At 35.7% G+C, this 19,238-nt stretch overlaps 1 protein-coding gene across 3 annotated transcripts; it reads right to left on the bottom strand.

The window, feature by feature from the left end:
* Positions 1 to 1,154: 1,154 nt before the first annotated feature.
* LOC123672456 (breast cancer anti-estrogen resistance protein 1) lies at positions 1,155 to 18,277 on the bottom strand. 3 transcript variants are annotated; one of them, XM_045606547.1, is made up of 5 exons: positions 18,065 to 18,277; positions 17,522 to 17,665; positions 17,339 to 17,464; positions 2,810 to 3,113; positions 1,155 to 2,551 (listed from the first exon to the last, which is right to left on the bottom strand). In XM_045606547.1, the coding sequence occupies exons 1-5, from the start codon at positions 18,089 to 18,091 to the stop codon at positions 1,377 to 1,379; spliced, it is 1,776 nt and encodes a 591-aa protein (XP_045462503.1). In that variant the 5' UTR covers positions 18,092 to 18,277; the 3' UTR covers positions 1,155 to 1,376. The 3 variants fall into 3 exon arrangements, with proteins under 3 accessions (XP_045462503.1, XP_045462504.1, XP_045462506.1); XM_045606548.1 differs by lacking the exons at positions 17,339 to 17,464; positions 17,522 to 17,665; positions 18,065 to 18,277 and adding an exon at positions 10,094 to 10,230; XM_045606550.1 differs by lacking the exons at positions 17,339 to 17,464; positions 17,522 to 17,665; positions 18,065 to 18,277 and adding an exon at positions 5,877 to 6,004.
* Between the last annotated feature and the right edge of the window lie 961 nt (positions 18,278 to 19,238).

Genomic DNA, 19,238 nt, shown 5'->3' with positions numbered 1-19,238 from the left:
CCGAATCACATACTTCTCCCAATCTCAATATGTGATTCTATGTCTTTCCTATGATGGGGCCAGCGGTTTTAAGAAAGATATTCATCTGAAAAATCTTATCTTAGTAAGAAGCAAATTTATAATTATCATCCAAGATTTATTGATTCCCGAATCACATACTTCTTCCAATCTCAATATGTGATTCTATGTCATTCCTATGATGGGGCCAACGGTTTTAAGATATTCATATGAAAAATCTTATCTTAGTAAGAAGCAACTCAATAATTATCATCCAAAATTTATTGATTCCCGAATCACATACTTCTTCCAATCTCAATATGTGATTCTATGTCATTCCTATGATGGGGCCAGCGGTTTTAAGATATTCACATGAAAAATCTTATATTAGTAAGAAACAACTCTATAATTATCATCCAAGATTTATTGATTCCCGAATCACATACTTCTTCCAATCTCAATATGTGATTCTATGTCATTCCTATGATGGGGCCAGCGGTTTTAAGAAATATATTCAGATGAAAAATCTTATATTAGTAAGAAACAACTCTATAATTATCATCCAAGATTTATTGATTCCCGAATCACATACTTCTTCCAATCTCAATATGTGATTCTATGTCATTCCTGTGATGGGGCCAACGGTTTTAAGAAAGATATTCATATGAAAAATCTTATCTTAGTAAGAAGCATCTCTATAATTATCATCCAAGATTTATTGATTTCCGAATCACATACTTCTTCCAATCTCAATATGTGATTCTATGTCATTCCTATGATGGGGCCAGCGGTTTTAAGAAATATATTCAGATGAAAAATCTTATATTAGTAAGAAACAACTCTATAATTATCATCCAAGATTTATTGATTCCCGAATCACATACTTCTTCCAATCTCAATATGTGATTCTATGTCATTCCTGTGATGGGGCCAACGGCTTTAAGAAAGATATTCATATGAAAAATCTTATCTTAGTAAGAAGCAACTCTATAATTATCATCCAAGATTTATTGATTCCCGAATCACATACTCCTTCCAATTCAAATATAGTTTTTTTTTCATTTTTATAATCACACCTTTGTTTTGAAAATAGTTAATTAGAGATTGAGCGGTAACAAGCTCCATTATTATCATGAAGATCTTTGAAGTCACGAATCACCTACTTTCACCAATCTCCCCATCACAAAACCTTTTTTTTCTTGATCTCTAGCTCAAAAAAAAAACATTCATTCGCAATCAACTAGATGATAATAACAATAAGTGACCATATGTGTTGAATAACAAAAATCCCTTGAACATTCTAAAAACTCCAAGAACAAACGGATAGGGCGAATGAAATTTTTACACACAATGATTTCACCTAACATTATATACTACACTTACAAAAAGTTTGCCGTGGCTTGCAGCAAACACATCTTCAGGTTGTTAGCTGCATGGGAAATGTCCAACACGCTGTCGACCATCTCCTGTACTGCTGTCACTGTTGGAAACTGCAAGGCTGCCTGTTTTGTCTTCATCACACTCTTCGCCAGCACGTCAGACAGAGCGTTGGAATAGGTCCGAGCACTGTCTTTGATCTCCTTGCAACCTACATTCCTATACACGGTGTCCCCGATGTGAACCAACTTGTGTGCGCTGAGCACAACGAACTTGCTGTGAGCCAGGAAGACCTTGGGCGGTTGATTGCGTTCCACCGTGTACAGAAACGCATCTATAGCCACCATGAGTTTCTTGTGGTTATTTACGTACTGCCCGCCGAGGAAGCTCAAAATTTTACGATCGTTACTGTCCAAGTTCATCAAGTTGTCCGATAGGTCTTCGTCTTGGTTCTCTATCAGTTCGAACCTCTTCCGGCATTCTTTCCCGTTATCGCCTCTGGTATTCAGTTGTAGATAATCGTATTCGTTGGTCCAATCGTTAACCGAGTCTTTCTTGAAGAGCAACAAGCCGTTGCCTTGGATGAAGGAAGTGATTTGACGTATGTCTTCGATGAGAGCTTTGGAACACGACACCAAGATATCTAAAGCATCTGGTACGTACCTATCCTCCTGGTCTTCGCTCACCACAAGGGCTTCCAGGCTCCAATTGGTGCCTGCAAGCTTTGCAGCTGCTTCGTTCACCGTGTAGTACGACTTCTTCAGACTTACGACCAGTGGAGCCAACTTGAGGGCCAGATTTTTGTCGGATGCTTTGGTGGCGTTTCCTAAGGTACCCTCGCTGAATTCGGCCAATTCGTGCAGGGAATTCTGTAGTCTGGTCACGGCCAATTTGATGTCGTACAGCGTGTCGCTCAATCTTCCCTTGTTTCTCCACCCGGGGCCTACGAAACCCAACAGTTTTTTTATCGAGCTGGTGGTATCGGTCTCGAGTCTCTCTAGGTTCTCCAGGGCTGAGTTCAGTTCCAACGGCAACTCTTTGGGGTTGTGAGAGGGCGGTACGTCGTACAACTGGGAGGGATGGAGCACCAACTGGGGTCCTTTTGGGTGGGGTTTGGGGACGTCGTAGTCTGGCATGTTGGCCATACTGCTGCGGTTCGAGGATGACATGGAGTCCGCTGAAAATAGGGTAATGTTCGTTTAAAAGAGGCGAGAGCATTCACTAAAACACTGTTTGAATAAGCGGAATCTACCGACAATGTAGATATATGGGCAATGTAAATATATGGGCAATGTAGATCTATGGGCAATGTGGGACTATGGGTAATGTTAATTTATGGGCAATGTGGGACTATGGGCAATGTTAATTTATGGGCAATCTGGATCAACGTATGAGGTAGATCTATGGGCTTACTAGCATTGTACTAAACGCCTACCTGTCAAAGAGCTAGCGGAGCTGGAGGGGGTCAGTTGATTCAGGTGTTGGTTGTGGGGCCTCGGGACGTCGTAGGCCTCCCCGTCTCTTATCACTGGAGACACTGAAGAGGGGGAGGCGGAAGAGCACCTGGCGCATCCCGGACTGGTGCCCAATGTCACATGTCTGGACGGCGGCACGTCGTAGTCAGGACCGACTGAACGTGGCGACGCCGCCGACAGGTTGTGGTGGTGCTGTAGTGGTGAGCAACGGTTTGGCATGTCGTAATAGCCGATCTCATCGTTGGACCTCCGGGACAGTGAGATCTGGAAGGAAATTTAAGGGTTACTACCCTTCTCTTTTCGCTTCAACGTACAAGGTGGGCAAATAAGCGAGGTAAGCGGCTATATCTCAGGGTCCACTCATCGTAGAGACTTGCGGTAAAAAATTTTACCACTAAAGTGTACAAGAGAACACACTGGAAATTATTTTGAAGTTCACACCTCTACCGCTAGGGGGCGTAATAGCTATCGTTGAGTAGAAAAATGAATTTTACTCGAAAATGTTTCATATGAAGTTGAAGAAAAAATAACATCACTGTAATCCTTGGAAAATTCTCTATCTTTTTGAATTGTCACTTTCGATTTTACGACATCAAATAAGGGTAGGTGGAAGGGAGAAATCTGACTGATTGAAACGCCTGTAACTTCAGTTTGTTCAACATTTTTGAGCAAATTAGATCTCGTCTGAGAGAAAATATCTTGTTGATTGAGGATAAAATATAGTCATGATAAATTTGTTTTTGCTGATTTCGATAGGGGGCACTAAGTCAGAAGTTCATTGTTTTGTTCATTTTACTTTGAAATTTCAAATGAAATGATAGGTTTTCCTTAACAGAAAATTTACATCAAATTTGCATGAAAACACCTGAAGGTCGCAAAGCGAGAATTTCATGCGTTCTGAAGTTATGGCCGAAAGAAGATATTCTTCAACTGTGCACTGCGAAAAACTAAATTGTGTCTTTAAGTTGTAACAGAAACAGAAATCCCATCAAATTTGTATGAAAAAAACAAAAGGTCGCAAAGCGATAGCTTCAGGCGTTCTGGAGTTATGGCCGAAAGAAGACACAATTTTGTTTTTCAGTGCATCAGTTGAAGAATATCTTTTTTCGTCCATAACTCCAGAACGCCTGAAGCTATCGCTTTGCGACCTTTTGGTTTTTTCATACAAATTTGATGGGATTTCTGTTTCTGTCAGCACCTAAAGACACAATTTGGTTTTTCGCAGTGCATCCGTTGAAGATTATCTTCTTTCGGCCATAACATCAGAACGCATAAAATTATCGCTTTGCGATCTTCAGGTGTTTTCATGCAAATTTGATGTAATTTCTGTTTCTGTTAAGAAAATCCTATCATTTCATTTGAAATTTCGAAGTAAAATGAACAAAACAATGAACTTCTGACTTAGTGCCCCCTATCGAAATCAGCAAAAACAAATTTATCATGACTATATGTTGTCCTCAATCAACAAGATATTTTCTCTCAGACGAGATCTAATTTGCTCAAAAATGTTGAACAAACTGAAGTTACAGGCGTTTCAATCAGTCAGATTTCTCCCTTCCACCTACCCTTATTTGATGTCGTAAAATCGAAAGTGACAATTCAAAAAGATAGAGAATTTTCCAAGGATAACAGTGAAGATATTTTTTCTTCCACTTCATATGAAACATTTTCGAGTAAAATTCATTTTTCTACTCGACGGTAGCTATTACGCCCCCTAGCGGTAGAGGTATGAATTTCAAAATAATTTCCAGTGTGTTCTCTTGTACACTTTAGTGGTAAAATTTTTTACCGCAAGTCTCTACGATGAGTGGACCCTGAGATATAGCCGCTTACCTCGCTTATTTGCCCACCCTGAACATGAGTCAACTTTACGCGCACAAAAAATAGTATGATAAGTATCGAGAACGGTAAGCATATTTTACCGATCTAACACAACCGTTTGAGAAAAGCGTAGAGATTACTACAATTATTGTCCGAGATGATTTCAACGTTCGTGTGTTCTCTGATTTGAATTAATTTTCACCCTCAGGGTAACAAACATAGATAGGGGGAGCATATGTAGTATTCAGTTAGCAAATTTTGTCCCCAACATGAACTATCAAATTTGACATGAAACGCGCGGAAATGGAAACATATCAGTGATACGATATTTCACTCAATTCACGAGTTTCTCCACGAAGAGCACTTTTTCTATGTCCCCTAATAAATCAACGTTTCAAATTAACTCAAAATATATTGCAATAAATACCTAAATATGTCTAAATTCAGAAAACAAACTTTAAGCGCGCCAAACGACATGAAACAACCGATTAATTCAGCAGGTAGATACAGAAAACAATAAATATTCTGCTTATTATTAATTCGATAATTAGGAAAAAATATCGGATTCCAAATATTCAAATTTACATATTTAATCGGGAATTACTCAAATAAATATATTTCATTCAATATAATATACATTCATAACGATATAGGAAAATTGTGGATTTGAAAATATATCACAATCTGAAATCTTTTGAGTTGAAAGTGAAAACTATAAACCATAGTATAAAAGTGGCATTATTTGTCATTTGATTGAATATAAAAAAACTTTACATTTTCCTCCAAGAAATTAAAACGATTGATTCGATCAGTTGAAAATCTTTTCCAGATAATCTAAAAAAAAACGACGTTCTGACCAAATTAAAAAAATATATATTTGAACAGAAAAGATAATCTTGCTAATTTTTTCTGAATTACTTTCAATTGAAATGTTCCAAATAAAATTTTACAAATCAGGCACAAAACAACTTCCTTGGAAGTTAGGTGCAATATTTCGTTAAAAATGTGTTTCAATTAATTTATTATCTTCAATCTCTCAATTTTCAACAATAATTCATAACTGATAATGCTTAATGAAAAGTATAAAGCAAAACATTTAACATGCCAAATTTTCAATTTAATACACCTGGGATTGAATATTCTGGAATTTCAAATATGAGAAAATATAATTATTAGATTTTTCGTAATATTTTTTCAAAAACTTACCTAAATCTCATGACCATCGATAAAAAAGTCAAAAGATCTAAGTGAAATTGGTAATACCAACAAAATTTCAGATATTCACACAACCTGTTCTAAAACAGAATTGAAACTGAGACTCTCTGCTCGTTATCAAGAAACAATACGTGAAAGAACTTTTTATAGATTCTTATGTGAAGCAATAATAACAAACATTTTTTTGGAAATGTCAATAAAATTATAATTCAATAAGTATGTATAACAAAATTTGCAGAATATTTTTTCGTTTAAACATAAAAATAGGTGCACTAGAGCTTCGTTTTTAAGACACTGGGTGTTAAAATGTGTAGTTTCTCCGTTAATATCTGTAATTGTCAAAACATTCAGCTGAAATTTGGCCAATTTATTACATTTTAAGGTTTAAATCATACAACATCTGAATTTACTTATTTTTCTGCAATATTTTTCAATCCAAAACATGTATATGGTACGCTACAGGTAGTTCAAAAATGTGAAAAAGAATATTTCAACTTTTGGAGCCCTTACAATTTTTTTTTGTGTCTGCTACTGTTTGCAATTTTTGTTTCTTGTTTAGTTCCCGGAAGTTCTTCAATTTGGTTCAAAAGTGCATCTTGTGTTTGTGGTTTACATCAATATTTTTGATTGAAAACGCTCCAGTTTCTGAGATTCTCATTATTAATATAGTTTTTTCGGAAACTTCACAATTGTTTCGAAAATTTTGATTTTTCTGACGGCTCAAAGATGTTTAACATTTTATTTTCTCGTAAACGGTCGAAAACACAAAAAAAATGGTGAGAGTTCAAAAAGTTCTCAAGTAAAGCAAAAATTCTCTTTCGTATTTCTCAAACTACCAGTGGCGCATCAAAAACAAGGAAGAAAAAGAGGACATTTTCCTGACGGCTTAGGAGCAATTATTCAACTTTTTTTAATCATAAAAGATTGGAAATTTCTCGAATGAAGCAAAGTTTCTTATATTTTTTAAAACTACCAGTGGCGTACCAAAAAAGAAATCTGGAAGGACAAAGACATGATTTTTCTGGCGGTTTAGAGGCAATTGTTCAATGTTTTTTCTCAAAAACCACTCAAACTGCCAGTGGCGCACCGACAAAAATTCTGGATAAAAGTAAGATCATTTTCAAAAAAAATATTCGACTGTAAATTTTCAGCGGTAATCGACACGTCACATGCTGTTAAGTCTTGAAATGTTTATTTTGGAAGTGATAAAAATCAGAAAAAATACATTTTCCTGACGGCTTAAGGAAAATTATTCGGCTATTTTCTTCTGAAAAAAGGTCGTAAATACAAAAAAATTGTAAGAGATTGAAAAGTTCTCGAATGAAGCAAAGATACTTTTATATATTTTCTTAAAACTACCAGTGGCGTATCAGAAAAGATATCTGGAAGGACAAAGAGATAATTTTTCTGGCGGTTTAGAGGCGATTGTTCAATATTTTTCCTCAAAAACCACAGTTTTCATACTGCCAGTGGTGCACCGAAAAAAAAATGCTGGATAAAAGAAGGATTTTTTTTAGTTATATTTGACTGTGAATTTTCACCGGCAATCAACACGTCACATGTCTTGAAATGTATATTACGGAAGGTACAAAAACCAGAAAAAATCTGCAAGGAAAAAAAGGACATTTTCCTGACGGCTTAAGGACAATTATTCAACATTTTTCTCCTCGAAAACGATCGTAAATACAAAAAAATTGTAAGAGATTGAAAAGTTCTCGAATGAAGCAAAGATTCTTTCTTATATTTTTTGAAATTACCAGTGGCGTATCGAAAAAGAAATCTGGAAGGACAAAGAGATCATTTTTCTGGCGTTTTAGAGGCAATTGTTCAATGTTTCTTCTCAAAAACCACTCAAACTGCCAGTGGCGCACCGGAAAAAAATTCTGGATAAAAGGGGGATCAATTTCATAAATATTCGACTGTAAATTTTCACCGGCAATCGACACGATACATGATATAAATCTTGAAATGGAAGTTATAAAAACCAGAAAAAATATGCAACGAAAAAAGTTCTCGAATGAAGCGAAGATTATTTCTTATATTTTTTAAAACTGCCAGTGGCGCACCGAAAAAGAATTCTGGGAGGACAAAGAGATCATTTCTCCGGCGGTTTAGAGGCAATTGTTCAATTTTTTTTTTCTCAAAAACCACATTTCGCAAACTGCCAGTGGCGTAACGAAAAAGAAATCTGGAAGGACAAAGAGATCATTTTTCTGGCGGTTTAGAGGCGATTGTCCAATATTTTTCCTCAAAAACCACAATTTTCATACTGCCAGTGGCGCACCGCCGAAAAAAAAATGCTGGATAAAAGAAAAATTTTTTTCAGTAATATTTGACTGTAAATTTTCACCGGCAATCAACACGTCACATGTCTTGAAATGTGTATTACGAAAGTTACAAAAACCAGAAAAAATCTGCAAGGAAAAAAAAGGAAATTTTCCTGACGGCTTAAGGACAATTATTCAATATTTTTCTTCTCGAAAACGGTTGGAAATAAAAAAAAATTGTAGGAGATTGAAAATTTCTGGAATGAAGCGAAGATTTTTTCTTATATTTTTCAAAACTACCAGTGGCGTAACGAAAAAGAAATCTGGAAGGACAAAGAGATCATTTTTCTGGCGGTTTAGAGGCAATTGTTCAATGTTTTTTTTCTCAAAAACCACTCAAACTGCCAGTGGCGCACCGGAAAAAAATTCTGGATAAAAGGGGGATCTTTCTCATAAATATTCGACTGTAAATTTTCACCGGCAATCAACACGTCACATGATATTAAATCTTGAAATGGAAGTTATAAAAACCAGAAAAAATATGCAAGGAAAAAAATTCTCGAATGAAGCGAAGATTATTTCTTATATTTTTTAAAACTACCAGTGGCGTTCCGAAAAAGAATTCTGGAAGGACAAAGAGATCATTTCTCCGGAGGTTTAGAGTCAATTGTTAAATTTTTTTCTCAAAAACCACTCAAACTGCCAGTGGTGCACCGAAAAAAATTTTGGATGAAAGGAATATCATCTTCAGAAAAAATATTCGACTGCAAATTTTCACCGGCAATCAACACGTCACATGATATTAAATCTTGAAATGGAAGTTATAAAAACCAGAAAAAATATGCAACGAAAAAAGTTCTCGAATGAAGCGAAGATTATTTCTTATATTTTTTAAAACTACCAGTGGCGTACCGAAAAAGAATTCTGGGAGGACAAAGAGATCATTTCTCCGGCGGTTTAGAGGCAATTGTTCAATGTTTTTTTTCTCAAAAACCACATTTCGCAAACTGCCAGTGGCGCACCGAAAAAAAAATGCTGGATAAAAGAAGGATTTTTTTCAGTAATATTCGACTGTAAATTTTCACCGACAATCAACACGTCACATGCTGTTAGTCTTGAAATGTATATTATTGAAGTTATAAAAACCAGGAAAAATCTGCAAAGAGGAAAAAAGGCACTTTCCTGACGGCTAAGGACAATTATTCAACATTTTTCTCCTCGAAAACGATCGTGAATACCATAAAATTGTAAGAGATTGAAAAGTTCTCGAATGAAGCAAATATTATTTCTTATATTTTTTAAAACTACCAGTGGCGTACCCAAAAACAATTTTGGAAGGACAAAGAGATCATTTTTCTGGCGGTTTAGAGGCAATTGTTCAATGTTTCTTCTCAAAAACCACTCAAACTGCCAGTGCCGCACCGGAAAAAAATTCTGGATAAAAGGGGGATCTTTTTCATAAATATTCAACTGTAAATTTTCACTGGCAATCGACACGTCACATGATGTAGAGTCTTGAAATGGAAGTTATAAAAACCAGAAAAAAACTGCAAGGAATTTCTTATATTTTTCAAAACTACCAGTGGCGTACCGAAAAAGAATTCTGGAAGGACAAAGAGATCATTTTTCTGGCGGTTTAGAGGCAATTGTTCTATAATATTATTTTTTTAACAAAAACCACATTTCTCGAACAGACAGTGGCGCACCGAAATAAATTCTGGATGAAAGGAAGATCATTTTTAGAAAAAATTCAGAAATATTCGAATGTAAATGTCAATCAACAAGTCACATACTGTTAAGTCCTAAAATGTATATTACCGAAATTATGAAAATATTATTCGACATTTTCTATCCCTACCCTTATACGCTTCTCTAACACCTCCCGAAAACCTTACTATCACTATTATTATTGAAAAAAAAAGACTTAAAATGTACTCTTACCGGTTGTTTCGACTGCCAACCTAGTTGCCCGACGACAAACAACAACAATATCAATGCAGAAGGCGTCCTTTTAACTGTCGGAGATGCGGACGCACGAAGACGTCAACGTTGACGACGAGACTGGGGGTTGCTATCCAGTATCGGGCGTCCCGTGGCGTCGCCGTGGTTTCGGCAGTGGAGGTGGAACCGACGTCGGATCGATCGACGCCAGAAACTGGGAATGGACAGGACCGGGAGAGATGATTCCGGAATGGAGTTTATTGCGTCGTTGGAAATTTTGAAGGGTGATGTCTCGAAAAAAAAAAGAAGAATATGACGCACGAATTTTTTTTTGTTGAGGAAAGCGTCAATTGGAGCCGTAGAGTAATAAACACAGATAGAGGAAGTATACGCAATTTTTTTTACATGTCCCCAACATGGTTAGATTACGTTGTCGGATTGTGTAATATTTTCAAATACACAATTTTACTAGATCATTATGAATGATTATTTTATTGAATTAAATATATTTATTTGAGTGATTCCCGATTAAATATGCAAATTTGAATATTTGGAATCCGATATTTTTCCTAATTGTCCAAATTATAACGGGTGTTTTTTTTCGAGGTATATAACTTTAAGTTGGCATTACTGTTCAAGGTGGCGACCGATTTAACAGCTGTCAAGTGATTCATTCTTAGTATGGTTTGGCAATTCATCATGAATAGACTCACGGCTCAACAACGCTTGCAAATAGTGCAATTTTATTTCGAAAATAATAGTTCTCTGCGGAATACGTATCGCGCACTACGTCCATTACATTTTGTTTAGCGATGAAGCGCACTTCTGGTTGAATGGCTACGTCAGCAAACAAAACTGCCGCATTTGGAGTGAAGCTAATCCTCAAGTGTATGTCGAAACACCGTTACATCCAGAAAAACTGACTGTTTGGTGCGCTTTATGGGCTGGTGGAATCATTGGTCCGTACTTTTTCGAAAACGATGATGGCCAGAACGTTACAGTCAATGGTGATCGGTATAGAGCCATGATTACTAACTTTTTCATTCCTGAATTGAACAACCTTGATGTCCAGGAGCTGTGATTCCAACAAGACGGCGCAACATGTCACACAGCTCGTGCCACAATCGATTTATTGAAAGACACGTTTGGTGACCGCCTAATTTCACGTTTTGGACCTGTGAATTGGCCTTATCATTATTTTGATAAATAAGAGTATTTGAGCAACGATTTCAGTATTAATTGATAGATAGAAGGAACCAGGTTAATACCAGTAAGTTTGAATCCAGTATCATTCCCCAGATTTTGTATAAAGCCGTGTTTTTTAGTTGAACTTCAAGTTCGAACTTACTGGCATTGATCTCGTGCCTTCTGTCTATCAATTAATAGTAAAATCGTTCCTTAAATAATCTTATTTATCGAAATAAGCCAATTTCTTCAACGACAACGTACTAATTTGAATGACAATTTGTTTGTTCAGATTCCGAACACTGACAGGAGAACGAAAAATGGCTAGTGAAAAATATAATAAAATAAAAGTTCTTTCATGGGAATATTGTGTCATTTTATTGATTGATTCGACTATGTAGATTACGAAAATGCTTGCAGTTGTGCGGTCAGTACATTATTTCATAAATTATAGGCAAAAATATGAAACTTTCAAAAAAAAAATTGATAATTTTCCCGAAGCTGCCACTTCTTCTGGCCATGAGCTACGCACTTGAAACTCCACTATGTTTCAGAGCGGAACTTGAAGTTTGAAAACGTTTTTGTTTGAGGGATCTGTGACGAATAATTCAGGAGATATAACGATTCAATTTTTTCCCAAATTTCGAGTTCAAATTCCCCCAAAACCGGGAGCTCTACGAAGAATCGGTGAGCGATGCCATAATTTACGATCTCTGATTAGCCGAATTTCGATCTCACCTGAAAAATTTTTTATCCAAAAATTTTCGTAAAATTTTCTATACCTGACCCTTAAAAATTTTTTGAAAAATAAAAGTTCTTTCATGGGAATATTGTGTCATTTTATTGATTGATTCGACTATGTAGATTACGAAAATGCTTGCAGTTGTGCGGTCAGTACATTATTTCATAAATTATAGGCAAAAATATGAAACTTTCAAAGAAAAAATTGATAATTTTCCCGAAGCTGCCACTTCTTCTGGCCATGGGCTACGCACTTGAAACTCCACTATGTTTCAGAGCGGAACTTGAAGTTTGAAAACGTTTTTATTTGAGGGATCTGTGACGAATAATTCAGGAGATATAACGATTTTTAGAGGCAAATTCAATTTTTTCCCAAATTTCGAGTTCAAATTCCTCCAAAACCGGAAGTTCTACGAAGAATCGGTGAGCGATGCCATAATTTACGATCTCTGATTAGCCGAATTTCGATCTCACCTGAAAAATTTTTTGTCCAAAAATTTTCGTAAAATTTTCTATACCTGACCCTTAAAAATTTTTTGAAAAATAAAAGTTCTTTCATGGGAATATTGTGTCATTTTATTGATTGATTCGACTATGTAGATTACGAAAATGCTTGCAGTTGTGCGGTCAGTACATTATTTCATAAATTATAGGCAAAAATATGAAACTTTCAAAGAAAAAATTGATAATTTTGTCGAAGCTGCCACTTCTTCTGGAAAAATCACTAATAGAGCGTATGAACTATCAAATTTGACATGAAGCGCTCGGAAATAAAAACATATCAGTGATACGATATTTCACTCAATTCGCGGGTTTCTCGAAAAAGAACGCACTTTTTATGTCCCATAGTGAATCAACGTTTCATATTAACTCAAAATATATGGAAATAAATATCTAAATATGTCAGAAATTCAGAAAACAAACTTTAAGCGCGCCAAACGACATGAAACAACCGATGACACTAGGAGAGCAAAAGTTGCCAAACCTTGAATTTCAGCGGGTAGATACAGAAAATAATAAATATTATGCATACTATAAATTCGACAATTAGGAAAAATAAGCATTCCAAATATTCAAATTTGCATATTTAATCGGGAATCACTCCAATAAATATATTTCATTCAATATAATATACATTCATAACGATATAGGAAAATTGTGAATTTGAAAATATATCACAATCCGACAACGTAATCCTAACTATGTTTGGGACAATGGCATATACTCCCTCTATCTATGTTTATTACTCTATGTCTGAGGGCCAATTTTCATGAGAGACTAATTCACGACAATTGCGCCTGACCTTACGTCTATAGGGAAGATTACATATATCTTTTAATCTTCCCCAAAGGTAAAAGCCTATAGGTCAGGCGACCTAGCAGGCCACCTGTTGGGACTTCGAACGCGACTTCAGAAAAATATCATGTATGTATACTATATTTTTCAGCTCTATGGCAATATGTAAAAATATGTTAGTGTCCTTGTCTGCGCAAAACTCAATCAACGTCATCAAATTCTACATCAAAAGTTGCTACAAGAATGTTTTTGAAGAAATGTAAAATTTTCAACAGAACAAAAAATACAGCAATATTTCGAAAATGGACAATCATCTGAGATAGACAAACTAGAATGCAGACTATGATTCGGTGGCTATATATAGGATGTTCCACCAGTGATGCGATGCTCAGATGCTCTATTACAATTAAACGCTGAAATTTTCCTAAACTAGAAAAACGGAATTGAGAACACCACTGGGTCTTCAAAATGAGACGATTCATTATTTTATATTATTATTATCTATATTATTATTTTATTATCTTCGAAAAGGTTTGGTATCTATCCTGTCTAATTCCATTATTTTTTTCCATTTAGAATAAGCCCGATAATAACATCTGAATAAGTCATCAATGAATTATCTCATTTTGAACACCCAGTACAGTTCTCAATGATTATCAAAAAGTCAATATTTACCTCCGTTCTCTTAGTATTAAAAAAAATCGAAAATTTCATTTTGCAAATAACAAAGTCATCGCCATGGATGATAATTAAAAGTACTTTACTCTGAGTGACTCCGAAATTGAAAGAAAACAACGGGTTTCACATTGAAAATAGATAATTGTCAAGAAATTGTAAAATTTTAGCACAAGGGTCAACTTGCTGGATATCAACTGGTGGTATATCCAGGTCATATGTGAAACAAGTTAGAGGCTAAGCTGTGGACACTCTAGTTAGATTTAACTGAAAACTGCAAATTGTTGAAGACCAAGTACCTTCACATTTAATTCAAGATGAAAATTTTGTTGTTTTTAAATACACTGCGCAAAAAAATTAACGCACAATCTGAAAATCTCAATTTTAATAAAAGTTAACTCTACATTGACTTTATAACTTATTTTTTATGTTCTCTCGGGAAGGTTTTGAACGAAACAAGACACATTAAATGGAAGAAGAATTCAGGATTTCACCGAATCTTATGTGAAAGAAGAGAAATAAACCATTTTTAAAATACTGGAATGCTGATAAGTGGTTTAATACTTGGTATTTCCACCCCTTGCGTTAATTACAGCTCGGCAACGACGATTCATACTGAAAATGAGTGATCTTAAAATGTTCTGATCTAATCCTTCCCAGATTTCTCTGAGTTGGATTCCTAAGTCATTAAGAGTAGCTGGATGATTTTCTGAACTTCTCAGCCTTTTATTGAGGTTGTCCCAAACCTGCTCAATCGGATTGAATCTGGACTTCTTGCTGGCCATTTCATTCGAGAGACTTCAACCTCTTCAAGGTACTCCTGAACAATGCGCGCACGATGGGGTCTAGCATTATCGTCCATAAAAATGAAATTTTCACCAATGTATGGGGCAAATGGCACTACATGCTCTTCAAGAATGTTCCTTATATACCTATCAGCATTCATAGCTCCATTTTCAACGACCACTAGGTCTATGCGAGCAGTCAAAGATATTCCACCCCATACCATAATCGATCCTCCCCCGAAACCAGTAGTATTCAGGAAATTGCACTGAGCATATCTTTCATGTGGACGTATGTATACAAGGGAACGTCGATCACAATGGTAGAGGCAGAATCTAGACTCATCTGTGAAGAGAACTCTTTCCCAATCAGCCTCTTCCCAATGGATATGTTCTCTCGCAAAATCCAAACGCGCCCTTCAATGGGCTAGGGTCTGAGTGCTAATTTGCACACCATAAGTTTGCTCAAGCTGACTTTGAAGGAGGTGAGCGGTTGCAAACCGTTGTCTCAACGAACAAACTCTCAAGTAACGTTCTTGAATGGCAGTTGTTACCCGTGGTCTACCCTGTCCTGGTCTTCGGACATTCATACCTGTCTCCCTGAATCGCTGCAACATTCTGGACACACTTGTATGGAAAACTCCAAACCTTTCTGCAATTCTTGTGTATGCCCACCCTTCTTCTCGCAAAACTACCGCTTGGGCACATTCCTCTTGGGTCAAATTTCGTGTTTCGCGTTGCATAGCGATCGAGTGTAGAAAATCAAACGAAAGAAAAACTATTGATCACTAGAATTGATCGAGAACAACTGATTTCAGAATGGAGCCAATACATTCAAAATCTGATAATCTCATCTTTTTTTTATTTCTGCTGGGAAAAAACATCTGTATCGAAGAAAAACGTTGAAAGTGGATAACATATGCATGCATAATTCTGATAAAAATAATTATCATTGAGAACACCTTCAGTTGTAGAATAAATTTGAGATTTCCATAATGTGAGTTAATTTTTTTGCGCAGTGTATTTTAATCAAACCTGTTCAGAAATATTGCCATAAAACCTTTTTTTTTTGAACAAATGAGAAAAAAAGTGGTATGGCAATTACACTGACATCGTACTTTTTTTCGTAGCGTTTCCAATTATTCAAGAAATTCTTTGTGATAGCCGGTAATAATAAGCAATACTGTGAAATGCGCACCGTTTTTTTTTCAACAACATGGCCGTTCCGGACAATTCCGGGAAGTCCGAAACGTTCCACCGGCTGGTGGATTGCAATCAGGGAATGGACTCGTCCGGGGCGTTTTATTAGCTATCGATCGGCTCCGGGAGCCGGAATCGGTCTTGTTGCACATGCACATCTGCACCGGAGTCCCGTCCTCCTACGCCTTCCGTAGGCTGCTGCGTCCGGGAACGATGTACGTGACGTCTCCCCTGGTTACGCCGGGAGCACAGAGATGGTTCCAGAACACGTTTCGCGCGAACGCCCAGAAAAAATTTTGGCGGTTTCGAAAAAATCCGCCGATTTGAAGATTTTTCGGTAGACATGGCAACGTCGCGATTTTTTGAAAATATTCAGTGTGAAAATTCTGTATTTTGAGGATTTTTCGGTAGAAGCGGCAACGTCGCGGTTTTTTTCCGAAGATAGATAGTGAAGAGAGTCGGATAGAATTTCGTTCGAAAATATCCGGCCATTGGAGGGTTTTTCGGTAGATATGGCAACGACGCGGTTTTTTGGAAAATATTAAGTGTAAAAATCCGGTATTTAAAGGATTTTTCGGTACGCACGGCAACGTCGCGATTTTTCGGAAAATATCTAGTTATGGATCTAAAAGTCTGAGATAATTTCGTTCGACTATTTCCCTCATAAGTGGAATTTTTAATGATAGGAATGTAAATATTGAAAAATTACTGTGGTAATTGCACTGCAGTGCGAAAATTATATCGCGAAAAAATCACCAATAACACCACAAACAATACTGAAAAATGTAGGATAAACTTCAAAAAGTCATGTTTAGTGAACGCTCAATACAATTGACCAAGGACAATGTACATAGTTAAAAATGAACCAAAAAATACCAAATGTGGGCAGCTGTCATCTTTCGATGCTTGACAAGTAAAAACTGCGCCATTACTAAAAATGGGACGATACATGCTTCAACAACGCATTGAAATTGTAAAAATTCACTACAAAATTGGTGAAAATTTTGCAGTCGCAGTTCGCAAAACTAAAGTACTTTTGGGTTGTCTAGAGACACCTTCTCGGCCGGTAATAGTGAAACTGTCGAAAAATTTTGAGCTGTTGGGACAAGTTGGTGATGTGAAAAATAGAAACCATTGAAAAAAACCCAAAGGTGACCTCGAAGGGTTCTATTCCTTCGTTGAATTGTTATTTTTTCGTCAATTCAATTTCAAATTGCATGAAAAAATCAATGCTACTACTAATGTAAGGTCCAAGGTTAATAAACCTGTTTATCTTAAAATTTATAACCGAGTATAAATATTAATTTCTTGGATAAAATGATTCTACTATTCATATCAATCCTTTTTAACTAAATCAAAGATTTACCTGTTCTTGTTGTAGCCTCCTGCCATTAGTCCTATGAAACAATGAAGAATCAACAGAAGAAAAATCCCTTTGCGGAATATCGTAGATATTAGGTAATAAGCGAAGTCTATTTCCTGGACATATGCCCTATTGGAAGATGAAAATTTATTCTTCTTATTAAACAATTTTGAAATTATGGCTTACCTGTCTTCCTCTCAGAGAACATAACCACCATCCTTCTATATTAGCTACATTTTGCTCTAGAACGGTCAGAAGGTCTCCCTTATTGAATTCAAGTTCATCTGGAGAGTCTGGTACATTATCAAATAATGCATATGCCATACAATTCTGAAAAATTTCCTATAATCAACAATAAATCTCCTGATTTGGACTCTTCTAGTTTCCATTTTTCTGTATGTTGCTAAATCTCTATAAGAGCTTAATCAAATTTGAGTAATAAAGACAGCTTACAGCATTACAGACTAATATTAATAACTTAGTTATGAAATAATACTTTTGTTCCCTTTCATTAAAATATGGGATTGAATCTTCTTATACCAAAATTCATAAAAAAAAACAATTGGAAACAGATTTTGCATATCTCGTTTTTTTTTTTCGATAACATCTGCTTCCAATTCAGTCTGATGAATTATAACAAAGTCATTTGCACTTATGATTCCTCAAATAATTGAAAACTTTCTTTCTTAAATTATCAATTATCTTTTGAGAATTGCTCATTCTATTTACCTGAGATTGGTTTTCGAGTTGAGGCATCTTGAATTTAAAATTCTTTTTCAATTCTAACAAAAATAAAACCCTCCAAACTGAGCCAATATAAAAACATTACGAAATAAAATTATATATATTGTATTTTATAGAATTCATTAGTAAGGTAACCTGAATAAAAACATATATCGTATTAAAAAAAAAAAAACATTGAAGTAGATCATACGTCGTAACCAGCTGTTTTGCCGTTTACAAACGATTGTCAAATTTTGAGTTGACAGCGACCCTCCTTCTTCTTTTTCCATCACACTGAACGAAGAATTTCTCGAAATTGTTCTGACTCAAAATATATTTTTTCGGCAACCGTCCGGCGTCCGGGAAGTGCTCTCTTCCCGGACGATTTTTCTCTGAGAAAGTAGCATTTCCCGGCCAAGTCCGGAAAGTACGTACTTCCCGGACTAGGCCGGAAAAGAATCATAGAATCCATAGCAACCGAGATAACGGCTGACAGTTCATATGAAATTAGTTGTCAAAAATTTGCATGTTTTTTGATCACAATCGCAATAAAACATGGAAGGCAGCAGCGATAGTGTTATTTTACATGGTTGCCGAAAAAATATTGTACGCAACACGCCCGAAAATGATTTTTTTGGACTCACAGACTTCCAGGACTCGCTTACGCTCGTCCTGGAATTTTGTCTATTCCTCCAAAAAAACCCTATTTTCCGGACTTGTTACGTAAATTACTATTTTGTTCTGTGCTCAAAACTACAGAAACTATAAGCTGTACTGGAAAATGGGTTGTTCAAATTGGTTTTCATGTAATTTTTGTACGAGGTTTTGCCTAATACATATCTGAAGTTAAAACTTCTTGGTACACCTTTATAATACATCGGTCTCAAATCATGGAAGAAATTCTTTATTCAAATTTTTCTAATTTTCATTGAAACGATTTTTTGATTGTACCTAATTAAAGAATTTTTTTTCCTGCCCTCGCCAATTCTTTCAAAAAAATAGAGTTTTGATGTTTATACAAACATCTGAGTATAATTTATATCAATAAAAGTTAAAATAGAATTTTTTCTTTATCATATTTTAGTCCAAATAAAGAATTCTGACTTCCTAATTTATGCAATTAAAAATATTCATTCTGTATTTTATATAAGTATTCTTTATACAACTACATTTAATATAT

Source organism: Harmonia axyridis, chromosome 2 (assembly GCF_914767665.1).
Source record: "Harmonia axyridis chromosome 2, icHarAxyr1.1, whole genome shotgun sequence".
NCBI classification, from domain to species: Eukaryota; Metazoa; Arthropoda; class Insecta; order Coleoptera; family Coccinellidae; genus Harmonia; species Harmonia axyridis.
Note: the sequence above shows the minus strand (reverse complement) of the source record. Positions and strands in the feature narration are given on the sequence as shown.